We start from the raw sequence: 15,954 nt of genomic DNA on the forward strand, positions 1-15,954 counted from the left end.
GCTGTTACATTGCACAACCTTCAATGTTATGTCATAATTATGTAAAATTCTGGCAAATTAATTACAGTCTTTGTTAGGAAGAAATGGTCTTCACACAGTTCGCAACGAGCCAGGCAGCCCAAACTGTTGCATATACCCTGACTCTGCTTGCACAGAACGCAAGAGAAGTGACACAGTTTCCCTAGTTAAAAGAAATTCGTGTTAGCAGGCAATATTAACTAAATATGCAGGTTTAAAAATATATACTTGTGTATTGATTTTAAGAAAGTCGTTGATGTTTATGATTAGGTGCACATTGGTGTAACGACAGTGCTTTTTTTGCGAATGCACTTGTTATGTTAAATCATCACCCATTTTGCGAAGTAGGCTGTGATCCGATGATAAATTAACAGGCACCACATCGATTATATGCAACGCAGGACAAGCTAGATAAACTAGTAATATCATCAAACATGTGTAGTTAACTAGTGATTATGTTAAGATTGATTGTTTTTTATAAGATAAGTTTAATGCTAGCTAGCAACTTATCTTGGCTCCATGCTGCACTCGCGTAACAGGTAGTAAGCCTGCCACGCAGTCTCCTCGAGGAGTGCAATGTAATCGGCCGTAATCGGTGTCCAAAAATGCTGATTACCGATTGTTATGAAAACTTGAAATGGGCCCTAATTAATCGGCCATTCCAATGAATTGGTCGACCCCAAAAGATACACCCACTAACACATAAAAAAGTATGCATGCAAGTGTGACACACCACATGGGTGAATTCAGTTACAGAACACAACATCAAAGATCATACAAACATGAAACTAACTTAAACCACTTTCACAAGCACAGAGCTGTCAAATGTAGTGATGGACATACTCTATTTGCTGAAATATTGAGCATACAGTATATGTATTTATTCTGTACATCCATATGTGTGGAGCATATGTGTAGCATATGGATGTACAGAATACATTACACACACTCAATAAACCACACACATGTTATCTCTCTCTCTCTCTCTCTCACACACACACATGCACGTACACACACAAAACAGCATGCACACTCACACACATGCACGTACACACACACACACACACACACACGCACGTACACACACACACACACACACACACACACACACACACACACACACACACACACACACACACACACACACACACACACACACACACACACACACACACACACACACACACACACACACACACACTGTGAGGTCACTTCCCCTTTCTCTCTCCATCTATTATATGATGCAGACAGTTTCACACTAGAGCTTCACTATAAACACTATGGCAGGCTGTGAGTCAGAGAGTTTCCACATCACACCTCCTCCCATCGGAGGTCACAACAGGCTCACAGACAAGACCCCACAGGCCCAGCCAATCAGAGACGCTCTTACTGGCAGGGTCACTGAAGCTGCCTTCATGCGCTACCTCGGAAATCCTGCATCTTTTCTGACTGAGAAAGTTGGGGAACAACATTCGTAACATGGGTTTCTCGCTAATATTTCCAATTTAGGATGATCAGATGATTCACCCCCATCTGGATCCAGTCTTCAGACTATTTGTCTGACTGTTCTGTTCTGCTCTCAACCCAACATGCTGACACAAATGAGAGGGGATTCTTCTGTACTGTACTCTAGTTGGTTACACAACACTGTTGGCAGCAAGAGAGATTTATATAGACATAACTGATGTATGAAAGTAGATACACTTTAATTAAACCTTTCTCTGAGGATATTGTACGAGCAAGGAAGAGAGAGAGGGAGGGAGACAGAAAGAAGAATATAGGGGAGAGAAACAATAAGAGGCAGAGAGAGAGAGACCCTCTTCAACACCCTCTTCAACATTTATATCAACGAATTGGTGGGGGCACAAGAACAGTCTGCAGCACCCGTCCTCACCCTACTAGAATCTGAAGTCAAATGTCTACTGTTTGCTGATGATCTGGTACACAGTGGCAGAATACCTGACCACTGTGACTGACCCAAAATGAAGGAAATCTTTGACTATGCATAGCCTTGCTATTGAGAGAGAGAGAGAGAGAGAGAGAGAGAGAGAGAGAGAGAGAGAGAGAGAGAGAGAGAGAGAGAGAGAGAGAGAGAGAGAGACCATTTCAGTAGCCTTGACCAAGGGTGGAGTGTTACGGATACAGGTATCCTGTGTGTATCCTGTGGGTATTTCTTTTCTCTCCTTCTCCCCTCACAGGTGACAATCGTCATTCCCCAATCAGTCGCTAATCAGAAGACACCTCCTCCTTTTCCATTACCCTATCACATCCCTTTCCTTTGGTTTAAAACCCCAGTCAGTTGTTTTCTCTGGAACTCATTCTCTCTCAGTAAACTCAATCTCTCTGAGCTCAAGCTTTTTCCTCTCTCTCCCTCTCTTTGTATGCTCCCTCTCTCTTTTGTTTTGCTCCTACATGTCACATTTGTCCAGTTATCATGTGAGTATTGTATTGTTGTGGTGCATGTTTGTTTGATGGTGGGAAAAGGGGTTAACAAGACCAGTCGCCCATGGGCCTACATTACCCGTAGGAAAACAGTGTCTAAGTACACTAGTTAGAACTGGGCGGACCACCCACTGTATTTATGGTTAGTTATCTAGCTGTTATTGAAATAGGCTAGTCTATTTTAGGGGTGTGTTTGGATTATTGTTTCTTTCCTTGGGTCCAGCTCAGCCCCTTTTCTCACCCCCCTTTACCGTGTGTTTAAAAATAAACCTTTAGTGTTTGACGGTAATTTAAGTTGTCTGTGGTTTTTGTTCGCACTGTTCCTTTCCACTATTATAATTTGCATGAGTTATGTTACGGGTCTCATTTCCATCTCCCCTAGACTGTAGGGCCAAAGGGATTCGTAACAGATGTACTGGTCAAAATGAAAGACTATGTTTTCAATGCTTAATCACTTCAATTTGTCCACACTGTACTACTAATACTCTCTAACAAAGCTAGAACAGTATAGAACACTACCTCTTGCCTATCTGGGCAGTGGGCACCTCTCCTGAGTGGTAGGTCTGTCAGGGCATGCCTGGCCTGTCTGATATGTGCCCCTGGCAGATGGGCATCTCTTGGGCACCACTGTCCAGAGACTGGCAAAAGGAGATTGCATGGATGGTATTCCCGTATGACTCCATACAGGGACAAGGAAAACACTGGGATCCTATAAGCACCAGGGATCATCATGTTCATTAGGCAACAAACGTTTTAAAATGCTTTCCATTGTGTGCCCTAATGAACATGACCTAGGATACACTAAATTGATGTTGATGTGGTGGAAATCTGAGATGTGGGCAATCCCTAACATGTCCCCCCAAACCAGACGCAATTAGGACACACTCTGAACCAATTATATTAATTTGGGGACAGGTCGAAAAGCATTAAACATTTATGGCTATTTAACTAGCTAGCTTGCTGTTGCTAGCTAATTTGTCCTGGGATATAAACATTGGGTTGTTATTTTACCTGAAATGCACAAGGTCCTCTACTCCAACAATTAATCCACAGATAAAGGGGAAACTGAATTTGTTTCTCGTCATTTCTCCTTCTTCCTTCACGCTTCTTTTTCTTCTTTGGACTTAATATTGCGGTTGGCAAATAACTTTAAGGTGCATTACCACCAACTGGACTGGAGTGTGAACCTCAGTTCATCACCCACGTGGGTATATGCTCCTAAAAACCAATGAGATTTGAGAGGCAGGACTTGCAGCGCGTTAAGCGTCACAAATAGAACCAAGTTCTATTTTAGCGGCCGGCTTCACAGATGCTCGCTAATGCGAGTGAGCAGTGTGGGTGCAATGATTGAATAACATGCATGTGTACATTTATTTTGCACGCGACACAAGCGGTGTGGTCAGCATGTTAGGAAAAGGTGTTGGAGTTAATTTAAGTAAAGGTATGCACTGGCATACAGCTGGTCTTACTATATAGTACATTAATATAAGAGAAGCCCATTTCTCATCAGCTGAGTGCCAGGAAATATGCAGACATGTGAATCAATGGGGCCTTATTACTGAGTGCTACTGACTAACTGCATAGGCCAACACAGGAAATACCAAGTTGTGGCACACATTGGATGTATGGTATATAAGTCTATAGCAAGTGTAATATGGTGGTTGGGAATTGTTAGTAATATCCTTTTAATAACTTTTATTTCACAGAAATGTGTAACTCCATGATATATTTAAGCAATAAGGCACGAGGGGGTGTGGTGTGTGTATATAGTCAATATACCACGGCTAAGGGCTGATCTTAAGCACGACGCATCGCGGAGTGCCTGGACACAGTCCTTAGCCGTGGTATATTGGCCATATACCACAAACCCCCAATGTGCCTAATTGCTATGATAAACTGGTTACCAATGTAATTAGTGCTGTAAACAAATGTTTTGTCATACCCGTGATATACAGTCAGCATTCAGGGCTGGAACCACACAGTTTATAAAGGCTTTTATTGGTTGGCGTTAGTGCAGGTGGCTAATGCATGAACAGACTGTCACCCAGGCCATCAATCTGTAGCTTATCTCTCCTCTCTCAGGGTTCTGATGGTCTGATTCTGTATTCATAACATTTACCAACGTTTTGGCATCACTGTGCTTTCCTCAGGGCATCACTGTGCCTCCATCTTGAGGAAGGCACAGTGATGCCGAAACATTGGTAAATACCCATTAAATTGCTGGGAATTTATATATGAAGTGTGCGACTTTCTTTATTTTTATAGTTTATTCGCTGTTAGTCAGCACCTCCACACAAACAATGTTTTTTAATGAACAGGATATGATGACACAAAGGTGTTGATGTTGCCACGCAACATATTCACAATGTGGTAATAAGCAATTAGGTTGTACGTTCTAATTTATTTTATGTTTCATGTTACGGATGGTTCACTTAAGAATACAACAGACTGTCAAGGTGCATTTTATGTGTGTGTGTGACTGCTCTCCCTCTCCCAGGGCTGTGATGATGGGTCAGAAATGTGATGTCAGGGGCTTCTGGTCATTCTGAGGGGGGAGCAGTCCAGTCTATCGGTCCCTCTATTAGTGACACAAACATGCACACACATTCTCAGCCTGCGCACACACTATCTTTATTTTATTTAACCTTTATTTAACTAGGCAATTCAGTTAATAACAAATTGTTATTTGCAATGACGGCCTACCAAAACGCAAAAGGCCTCCTGCGGGGAAGGGGGCCTGGGATAAAAATAAAAATGATAATATATTTAATATAGGACAAAACACATCACAACAAAAGAGACAACACTATATAAAGAGACAACACTATATAAAGAGAGACCTAAGACAACAACATAGCAAGGAAGCAACACATGACAACACAGCATGGTAGCAACATAACAAAATAACAGCATGGTAGCAGCACAAAACATGGTACAAACATTATTGGGCACAGATAACAGCACAATGGGCAAAGAAGGTAGAGACAGCACATCACACAAAGCAGCCACAACTGTCAGTAAGAGGGTCCATGATTGAGTCTTTCAATGAAGAGATTGGGATAAAACTGTCCAGTTTGAGTGTTTGTTGCAGCTCATTCCAGTCGCTAGCTGCATCGTAACTGAAAGGAGGAGCGACCCAGGGATGTGTGTGCTTTGGGGACCATTAACCTCTCTGGGCTAGGCGGTACGAATTCGTACCACCTACGCAACAGCCAGTTGAATCCCGTGGCGCGATTTTCAAATACCTTAGAAATACTATTACTTCAATTTCTCAAACATATGACTATTTTACAGCATTTTAAAGACAAGACTCTCATTAATCTAACCACACTGTCCGATTTCAAAAAGGCTTTACAACGAAAGCAAAACATTAGATTATGTCAGCAGAGTACCCAGCCAGAAATAATCAGACACCCATTTTTCAAGCTAGCATATAATGTCACAAACCCAAACCACAGCTAAATGCAGCACTAACCTTTGATCTTCATCAGATGACAACCCTAGGACATTATGTTATACAATACATGCATGTTTTGTTAAATCAAGGTCATATTTATATCAAAAAACAGCTTTTTACATTAGCATGTGGCGTTCAGAACTAGCATACCCCCGCAAACTTCCGGGGAATTTACTAACAATTTACTAAATTACTCACGATAAACGTTCACAAAAAGCATAATTATTTTAAGAATTATAGATACAGAACTCCTCTATGCACTCGATATGTCTGATTTTAAAACAGCTTTTTGGTGAAAGCACATTTTGCAATATTCTAAGTACATAGCCCAGCCATCACGGGCTAGCTATTTAGACACCCAGCAAGTTTAGCCTTCACCAAAATCAGATTTACTATTACAAAAGTTTGATTACCTTTGTTGTCTTCGTCAGAATGCACTCCCAGGACTGCTACTTCAATAACAAATGTTGGTTTGGTCAAAAATAATCCATCGTTATATCCAAATATCGGCGTTTTGTTCGTGCGTTCCAGACACTATCTGAAATGGTAAATCAGGGTCACGAGCATGGTGCAATTTGTGACAAAAAAAATCTAAATATTCCATTACCGTACTTCGAAGCATGTCAACCGCTGTTTAAAATCCATTTTTATGCAATTTTTCTCGTAAAAAAGCGATAATATTCCGACCGGGAATCTCCTTTTAGGTAAACAGAGGAAAGAAAACAAAGCTTTCGGTCGACGCGGGCACGAGCCTGAGTCTCACAGTACTGTAACCAGCCACTACCCAAACGCGCTACTTTGTTTCAGCCAGAGCCTGCAAAGACACGATTCAGCTAGTTTGTATCAAGAACTGCAACGCTGCTAGGTTTTTCACTCTCAACAGTTTCCTGTGTGTATCAAGAATGGTCCGCCACCCAAAGGACATCTAGCCAACTTGACACAACTGTGGGAAGCATTGGAGTGAACATGGGCCAGCATCCCTGTGGAGCGCTTTCGACACCTTTTAGAGTCCATCCCCCAACGAATTGAGGCTGTGCTGAGGGCAAAAGGGGGTGCAATTCAAAATTAGGAAGGTGTTCCTAATGTTTGGTATACTCAGTGTATATTGAAACTAATTTCACACATATAGTAATAATAGATGTGGCCTAAAGACAAGATAAAATTGACAATAGTCTGATGGGTGACAATATTATCAATTGTCAAATTAAGAATAAAGAGACTAATGACCAGCACAGCGTGCATTGACAAAGAAGGGAACGGAGTTTACCAAATAGCACTTCTTCCATATCATCCTACAGAGGTCCATGCAGGCCAGACATTTTGATTGCTATACCACATCGAAAAACGCAGATTCCAAGGTTTCTAATGAACCTATTGTTTCCAAACAACTCTACAAATTGCTTGGATGGTCTCTATTTCAAAATATAGCAATGGGCACCGCTCTCTGCAAAACACTTACTTTTAAATTACACTTGGAGATGGCATTCTTCAAATAGGTTGACTTATTATTTGTACTCAGAGAGAGAGAGCGAGAGAGGGAGATAGTGTGTGTACACTCGTTGAGCTTGTTCATATAGTGTGTGCTCGCAACTTGGTGCCACATAATGGAGAGTCCTGTGAAATGGTCACAGACTTGAGTGAATTAAAGACAATCAATCAAGAGAGAACCTGGGGCTCTTATGTGGTGAAAAACATGACTCACACAGCCAAAAACAAGAATACACAAGAGTTTTGATGTATAAAAATATAAATATATATATCTAGTACTGTGGCATGAGAAAAACAGACGTTTCACCCACACATTCACCCATGTATAAAAGTATGAAATTAAAATATTAATATCCACATCTGAATGAATTAGTTAGAAAACAGTGCAGTGGGAAACATAAAGATATAAAACTAGAACATTAAGATATAGCCTTAGCCTATCCATGACAATACATCACAGATGAGGCTACTCAACAGATTTTTAACATACAGTGAGGGAAGAAAGTATTTGATCCCCTGCTGACTTTGTACGTTTGCCCACTGACAAAGAAATGATCAGTCTATAATTTTAATGGTAGGTTTATTTGAACAGTGAGAGACAGAATAACAACAACAAATTGATTTGCATTTTAATGAGGGAAATAAGTATTTGACCACCTCTCAATCAGAAAGATTTCTGGCTCCCATGTGTCTTTTATACAGGTAACAAGCTGAGATTAGGAGCACACTCTTAAAGGGAGTGCTCCTAACCGCAGCTTGTTACCTGTAAAAAAGACACCTGTCCACAGAAGCAATCAGTCAATCAGATTTCAAACTCTCCACCATGGCCAAGACCAAAGAGCTCTCCAAGGATGTCAGGGACAAGATTGTAGACCTACACAAGGCTGGAATGGGCTACAAGACCATCGCCAAGCAGCTTGGTGAGAAGGTGACAAAAAAAAAAAACGCTTGTCAAAATTTTTATTAAATGATTTGCATTTTAATGAGGGAAATAAGTATTTGACCCCTCTGATAAACATGACTTAGTACTTGGTGGCAAAACCCTTGTTGGCAATCACAGAGGTCAGACGTTTCTTGTAGTTGGCCACCAGGTTTGCACACATCTCAGGAGGGATTTTGTCCCAGTCCTCTTTGCAGATCTTCTCCAAGTCATTAAGGTTTAGAGTCTGACGTTTGGCAACTCGAACGTTCAGCTCCCTCCACAGATTTTCTATGGGATTAAGGTCTGGGGACTGGCTTGGCCACTCCAGGACCTTAATGTGCTTCTTCTTGAGCCACTCCTTTGTTGCCTTGGCCATGTGTTTTGGGTCATTGTCATGCTGGAATACCCATCCACGACCCATTTTCAATGCCATGGCTGAGGGAAGGAGGTTCTCACCCAAGATTTGACGGTACATGGCCCCGTTCATCGTCCCTTTGATGCGGTGAAGTTGTTCTGTCCCCTTAGCAGAAAAACACCCCCGAAGCATAATGTTTCCACCTCCATGTTTGACGGTGGGGATGGTGTTCTTGGGGTCATAGGCAGCATTCCTCCTCCTCCAAACACGGCGAGTTGAGTTGATGCCAAAGGGCTCCATTTTGGTCTCATCTGACCACAACACTTTCACCAGTTGTCCTCTGAGTCATTCAGATGTTCACTGGCAAACTTCAGACGGGCATGTATATGTGCTTTCTTGAGAAGGGGAACCTTGCGGGTGCTGCAGGATTTCAGTCCTTCACGGCGTAGTGTGTTACCAATTGTTTTCTTGGTGACTATGGTCCCAGCTGCCTTGAGATCATTGACAAGATCCTCCCGTGTAGTTCTGGGCTGATTCCCCACCGTTCTCATGATTGCAACTCCACGAGGTGAGATCTTGCATGGAGCCCCAGGCCGAGGGAGATTGACAGTTCTTTTGTGTTTCTTCCATTTGCGAATAATCGCACCAACTGTTGTCACCTTCTCACCAAGCTGCTTGGCGATGGTCTTGTAGCCCATTCTTGTCCCTGACATCCTTGGAGAGCTCTTTGGTCTTGGCCATGCTGGAGAGTTTGGAATCTGATTGATTGATTGCTTCTGTGGACAGGTGTCTTTCATACAGGTAGCTTTGATTGGACTGATTTTTAGCTAGCAAGCTAGCAGTCATAATCATGAATCAAGTCAACAATCTCCTGGCAAATCCTTTTCAATCCTTGTCATATGAAGAGAAATTATGGAGATAAATGATAGATAAAACATATCGGTGCTCATTGGCCATTGGACATAAACATTACAAGTTGGAAATCGCAAATTCAACAATGAGTGGTTTGGATGGAATCAGTGGCTAACTGCAAGCATTGCAAATAAATCACTAGCCTGCTATTCAGTGGAGTGGATGTGTGGTCCATGTCTAAGTTTAAGGGTCTCTTTTCTAAGCTTAAAAGGATAAACATTCAACATTGGGCATGCTTTCAATCCAGTATGACGTATGCCGCTTTCAAAAGACTGGAAACTCTAAACTGGGAAATCTCAGACTTCAGTGAGTTCAAGACAACTAGGAACTCTGAAAAAATGCGCTCCGACCCGGAAAATACGTTTTGGACGGTCATCCAACTCAGAATTCCAAGTTGGGTACTCTGGCCTCTTTCTAGACCTCCGACTTAATTCCAGACTTAATGACAAAGTTTGATGACAAAATTTGACCAAAAGAAAGACCGCCACGCCACCTTCCTGTTCAAGTGAACACAGCACAACAAGGTGAGTCAAAAAAGGTATTGTATGCTGCTGCATTAATTATGTAATATGCCAGGGAGATATGTATACTGTAGCTAAGAAAGTAATACCAAGTGTATGTTGTGTAGTAAGCTGTTAGTAGCCCATGTGCCTCACCCTAATAATTTAGTCCCTTTCCCCCTCGTAACTATAGCCTGTTTTACAGAAATGTAATCACTGAAAATTGTAAGAGCTTTGATTGTCTGCTTATATGCCACCTTTTATTTATCCTACGGTTCTGACTGAAATAGTTATATTAACTATGTCCGTTCTAGCTCGCTCATTAATGTCTTAATCGGAATTACGGATTGCCTCTTATCCGCTCGTCGTCCCCTTATGCCATAGTTTGTACATCTCAATTGTCAGTAGAAACCACATATGTTTAAGCAAGTCAGCCATATCAGCTATGTTTTTTCAAAAGGCAGTAAATAAGGCTGAATGAACTGTTTCGCTGCCAGACAAGGCTCCGCTGATAGCCAGGTGTAACAGTGGTAAGGTGTTGGTACTGCTGTTGTGGGCACTGTTTGTCACCAATTAATGTCCAATTAATGTAGTCCAATTAATATATTGTTTAGTGTTGTGTTGTTTAGTGGCTTTGCTGGCATGCATATAAAAAAGGTTTTTGAGTTTGCCCCACCAAGATTTACATGCTACAATCGCCACTGCAAAATACCATATCAAATCTGTCAGCTAGTCGCATATGAGTAATATACAGTACACCTCCAAAACCTGATTATCTTAGGCTAGGTAGGCTACTGTGTGCTGACGGATAAAATGGCCATGTAATCAAATGTACATGACAGATTTATAATCAATGCCATGGCTGACAATGAGTGAGGGAGTTATGGGTGCCATCTAGCGACGAGGTCGGGAAGTGAGCTTGACAATAAGTGAACATGAGTGTTGGCTATAAATATGACCAGAAATCCTCTCCATAACTTGGGGTGAAGACCAACTGTCTATAGGCCTACTGTCGGTAACAGTATGTAACCATCAGTCTGGTACAAACTGGCAGCAAACAGTGGACTCCCGAGTAGAGTCCTTCCGTGTGTTCAGTCACTCAACTCACCCAGTCACAGGCTGTAGGCTAATATGTAATATTTTAAACCTAATTTGCTGCAATATTGATAAACATGCACCAGGTATTGAGTGATTTTGTCCATCAGAATCGAAAGGCATACATGCGTAACGGTCCGAACGTGGACGCACGGTTGTGGAGACAAAATTTCAATAATAACACAAAATCAATGTGTTGCTCTCAATGACCGGGTATAACACGGCATGCCCCGCTAAACACAAGGAACACCCGTGATGCCACACATAATTCACAAAAAGCGCACACATAGGCCTATGGTCTGCAGTTTACTGAAACACTGAATTGACTGTAGCCTAATAGACTGTGTTGATATCACAGTTAATCCTTCGAGTTTTAGGGGAGCAAGTATGTTCACTGGTGACCGGGTCAGCTGCCAATTAACACAACAACTGCAGTCCACGGAGAGATAGGGTCGGTAGATATCAAGTGTCACGTTACCCGTGCTTGTGTATGACACCATTAACCTACCATGTGCTGTTTCAAATGTTACAGGAGGGCAAATAAATCCCTGTTTCGGATTGCGTTTATTGGCGATTGTATACCCAAAAGGGAGCCCCAATACCCCATGCATCACCTACCTCGAACTAATCTCAAAACTACACCCTTTCCGGAGAAGCAGGGCTCTCTTCCGCATGATGCCCGTTTTATCCCGGCCGAGGTACACATTTATATCCGAATTCATGGTGCTGATCGAGCAGGCAAGTATATACTCCGTAAAAACAAAGATGCTTCTTTCTTCCTGTCAGTTGGATGGCGACGGGAGCGAGCCCGTCGGGGAAAGGAAGGAGAGAAGCAGAAGAAAGGCTGCCAAAAAAATAAAGAAAAAATACGAATCTCGCCTCAGCTGGAAAAAGGAAAGTGAGCCGCAGACTTTCCTCTGCAAACAAAGACGGCACAAAAAGCTTATGAGTGCAGCATGGTTAGTGGGTTGCTCCTTGCCTGAACTCCATAAAATATAAATTAGATAACGTTGGTCTCTCAGTTCAAGAGCGAGTTACCGTTACTCAATTGGTAACCCTGAATGGATTCGAGTCCCGGGAAAACAGTAACAGTTTGAAGTCGAGTCCCCCGTCTGTCACTAGAGCGCTATACACTGGCTGTTGATTCTACACCACTCCCTTGACGGTTGAACGAAGTGCCTGAGCAGTCCTACGTTACGAAGCACCGCCGCAACGCGTTATATTTTATCACGAACACTGCAGCAGAAGCGAAGTTCTTCCTCCGCTACTCTTGTCCGCCTGAGGCTACAATACGTTGAGTTTCCCGGGAAGCTGTGAAGAAAGCATGATTGTGTTTATTAGTCTGTTATTAAAGAATGTGAAACAATGTTGTTTATTTTTACTATTGCGTGATTGTCCATGAGTCTGTTATTAAACAATGTGAAACAATGTATGTTTACTGCTTTTTATTAAATCAGTATGGATATAAATATTGTAAGAACATTCGTTAATACGGGCAGAATATTGTATAGCCTATATAAATTGTTTCAGTTATGGCCTAAAATTAATTTGTTCATCTGGGCAGAATGTTATGGCCTATATACATTTGTTCATATGGGCTGAATATTGTATTCATTCATATGGTTATATAAAGTCTGAAGACTAAAAACAGCCTATATTAGGGCAATATCTCGTTTCTACTCTGTGTTTTCGTTTTAAATAATGTATTTTCTAACCAAATAGACGCAGGCAAGCCATGTGTACCATTGTACACAACTTGGTCGGTTTCTTCCTGGGTCTCTAGACTTCTCTCCTTCAGGCCATTCATCATCCCCTTTCAGATCCAAATCTGAGCATTGTCCAGGATATGGTTGTGTTCTCCAGATAACTTGGAGATAACCGCATCAGTGAGGGAGGGTTATGCGACCTCGACATTCGAAAGCATCATATTCGGTGAACTTCCAGAAGGACATATTTCAGGTTCCCGTCTGTAGGTGTAGCCTTCATGCACCAGGATATATTTCCACTTACATAGAGGATAAATTCGTTCCATTACATCTTGTTCTGACCTCTAAGAATAATGAGTGCTAAGGGTAGCAGTGGAAGATCTTTTTAAGCAGAATATTTGGATTATTAGCATAGGAACGACTTGTAATTCGATTGCTAGACTATCAAAGCTATCCATTCAACCCACCTATTCAGATCTGGCAGTTCAAAGAGGATAGTTTCAAAGGTAATCAATTAAACCTAATTATTGTTCATTAGCAGCATACATTTGCCTTCATTCTCTTAAACTCTTCTTGTGCAATATATAGCCCAATGTACTGTTTGTCTGTCTGGACTGTCTGCTTGTCTTGGTGAGAATCTTAAGATAATAAAATACTAAAATAGTCTTCTTTAACGTCTTAAATCTAGAACCGTCTTTTGGGCGTCATGGGAATGTAAGATTTCAATACATTCTAATAACATTTTACTTGCCCAAAATGGTGTGACATAAAACACTTGTTGTTCCTTGTATTAAAAGCAGTGTTGTTTGCCTATCAATATAATAAGCAATTATCTGTGAAATTGAACATTGAACTTGAACCCAGTTTCAACAATCATCAGCTGACATAAAGTGAACAGCTGTTGTCATACAGCTCCTGTCATAGCACAGGAGATTTTTCTAAAATATACTTTACAAAAAGTAAAGTCCAAACTATACAGGCAACAAAATGTAGGCCTATAGTATTTTAAAAACAGGTTCAAAAGCTTTATTTCCTTGTAATGAATTGTATTCAATGGCTTCACCTGAGTGTCCATGCCAGCCAGGGTAGGGCAGCACTTTACAACATTCCAATGTTATAGTCTTATAAGATGAAAATATAGCATTCTGTTCTTTTGAAATAGCCAAAATGTTCCATATCATAATGAGACTAAATGAAACATAGGCAAAATGGATTTTGTGATGTTGGCCTGTATTAAATGGACTTATTAGACTTATTGGGCAAAGGCAGATATTTTATACAAACATTGGATTTCTGTGGTCTGGAGTTTCATAATAATTTTCGTTAGTAGGCCTACCCATGTCTCTCTCATCACTCAGAAAGCCTGCTGACTGACATCAATACCAAAGCTGATAATTGTGACTTGATTGTATTGGAATGACGTGAATAATGATAATGATGATGATGGTGAGAGCCCAGTATAGCCTAACCCTTTAATAAAATCAAATAATCAAATGTTGTTTGTCACATACGCCGAATAAAACAGGTGAAATGCTTACAAGTGTCACGTCCTAACCAGCATAAGGGGTTATTGTTTATTGTAGGTTGGTCAGGACATGGCAGGGGGTATTTGTTTTATGTGGTTCGGGGTTTATGGTATATGTATTTATGTAAGAGGGGTGTTTGATTTATGTGTTCCGGGGTTTTTTGGGCCATGTTCTATTGTAGTATATTTCTATGTTCTAGTCTAGTCCTTTTAGTTCTATGTTTAGTTTTTTGATTTGGCCTTCAATTGGAGGCAGCTGTTCCTTGTTGCCTCTGATTGATGGTCCTATATAGAGGGGTGTGTTTTGTTTGGGTTTTGTGGGAAGTTGATGTTGTACGGCTGTGTATTAGCATACAACACTGTTCGTGCATTCGTTTTCTTGTTTTGTTTGTTACGTGTTCAATTAAAGTTAAGATGAGCACTCAACCCACTGCTCCTTGGTCCCTTTCATACGACGACCGTTACAACAAGCCCTTAACAAACAATGCAGTTAATAAAAAAATAAGTGTTAAAGTATTTACTGAATAAACTGAAGTAAACAATAAATAAAAATGAAAAAAAAGAAGACAGTTGAAAAATAACAAATAATTAAAGAGCAAAAATAAAATAACTAACGAGGCTATATGCAGGAGTGAATGTTAGGGGACACATGTCAGACGAGGTAATTGAGGTAATATGTACAGTACATGTACGTAGAGGTAAAGTGACTATGCATAGATAATAAACAGAGAGTAGCAGCAGTTGAAAAATGTGTGGGGGGGGGGGTCAATGCAAATAGTCCGGGTAGGCATTTGGTTAGCTGTTCAGGAGTCTTATTACTTGGGGATACAAGCTGTTAAAAAGCCTTTTGGACCTAGACTTGGTGCTCTGGTACCGCGTGCCGTGGGGTAGCATGGTGGCTCAGTTGGTAGAGCATGGTGTTTGCAACGCCAGGGTTGTGGGTTCGATTCCCACGGGGGACCAGTACGGATAATTGTTTTTAATGAAATGTATGCATTCACTACTGTAAGTCGCTCTGGATAAGAGCGTCTGCTAAATGACTAAAATGTAAATGTAACAGTCTATGACTAGGGTGGCTGGAGTCTTTGGCAATTTTTAGGGCCTTCCTCTGACGTCGCCAGGTATAGAGGTCCTGGATGGCAGGAAGCCTGGCCCGTACGCATTACCCTCTGTAGTGCCTTGTGGTCGGAGGCTGAGCAGTTGCCATACCAGGCGGTGATGCGGACCCATGCCAAACCTTTTCAGTCTCCTGAGGGAGAATAAGCGTTGTCATGCCCTATTCACGTGGGTCTTGGTGTGTTTGGACCATGACAGTTCGTTGGTGATGTGGACACCAAGGAACTTGAAGCTCTCAACCTGCTCCACTACAGTCCTGTCGATGAGAATGGAGGCGTGCTCAGCCCTCCTTTTTCTGTAGTCCACGATCAGCTCCTTTGTCCTGGCACCGCACTGCCAGTTCTCCGACCTCCTCCCTATAGGCTGTCTCATTGTTATCGGTGATCAGGCCTACCACTGTTGTGTCGACAGCAACTTA

The 15,954-nt window shown here is 41.6% G+C and overlaps 1 protein-coding gene across 5 annotated transcripts in view; it reads right to left on the reverse strand.

The window, feature by feature from the left end:
• Positions 1–12,465, reverse strand: part of LOC106562867 (GTPase-activating Rap/Ran-GAP domain-like protein 3) — a 225,564-nt gene extending 213,099 nt beyond the window's left edge. For 4 of the 5 annotated variants that reach the window (XM_045689799.2, XM_045689794.2, XM_045689796.2 and 1 more), the window contains exon 1: positions 11,808–12,460. In XM_045689799.2, the coding sequence (XP_045545755.1) occupies positions 11,808–11,911 (104 nt within the window). In that variant the 5' untranslated portion in view covers positions 11,912–12,460. Of the gene's footprint in view, positions 1–11,807 lie in introns of all 5 variants that reach the window. The other variant, XM_045689798.2, reaches the window with a different exon arrangement.
• Positions 12,466–15,954: the final 3,489 nt, after the last annotated feature.

Source organism: Salmo salar, chromosome 11 (assembly GCF_965601325.2).
Source record: "Salmo salar chromosome 11, fSalSal1, whole genome shotgun sequence".
Lineage (NCBI taxonomy): Eukaryota > Metazoa > Chordata > Actinopteri > Salmoniformes > Salmonidae > Salmo > Salmo salar.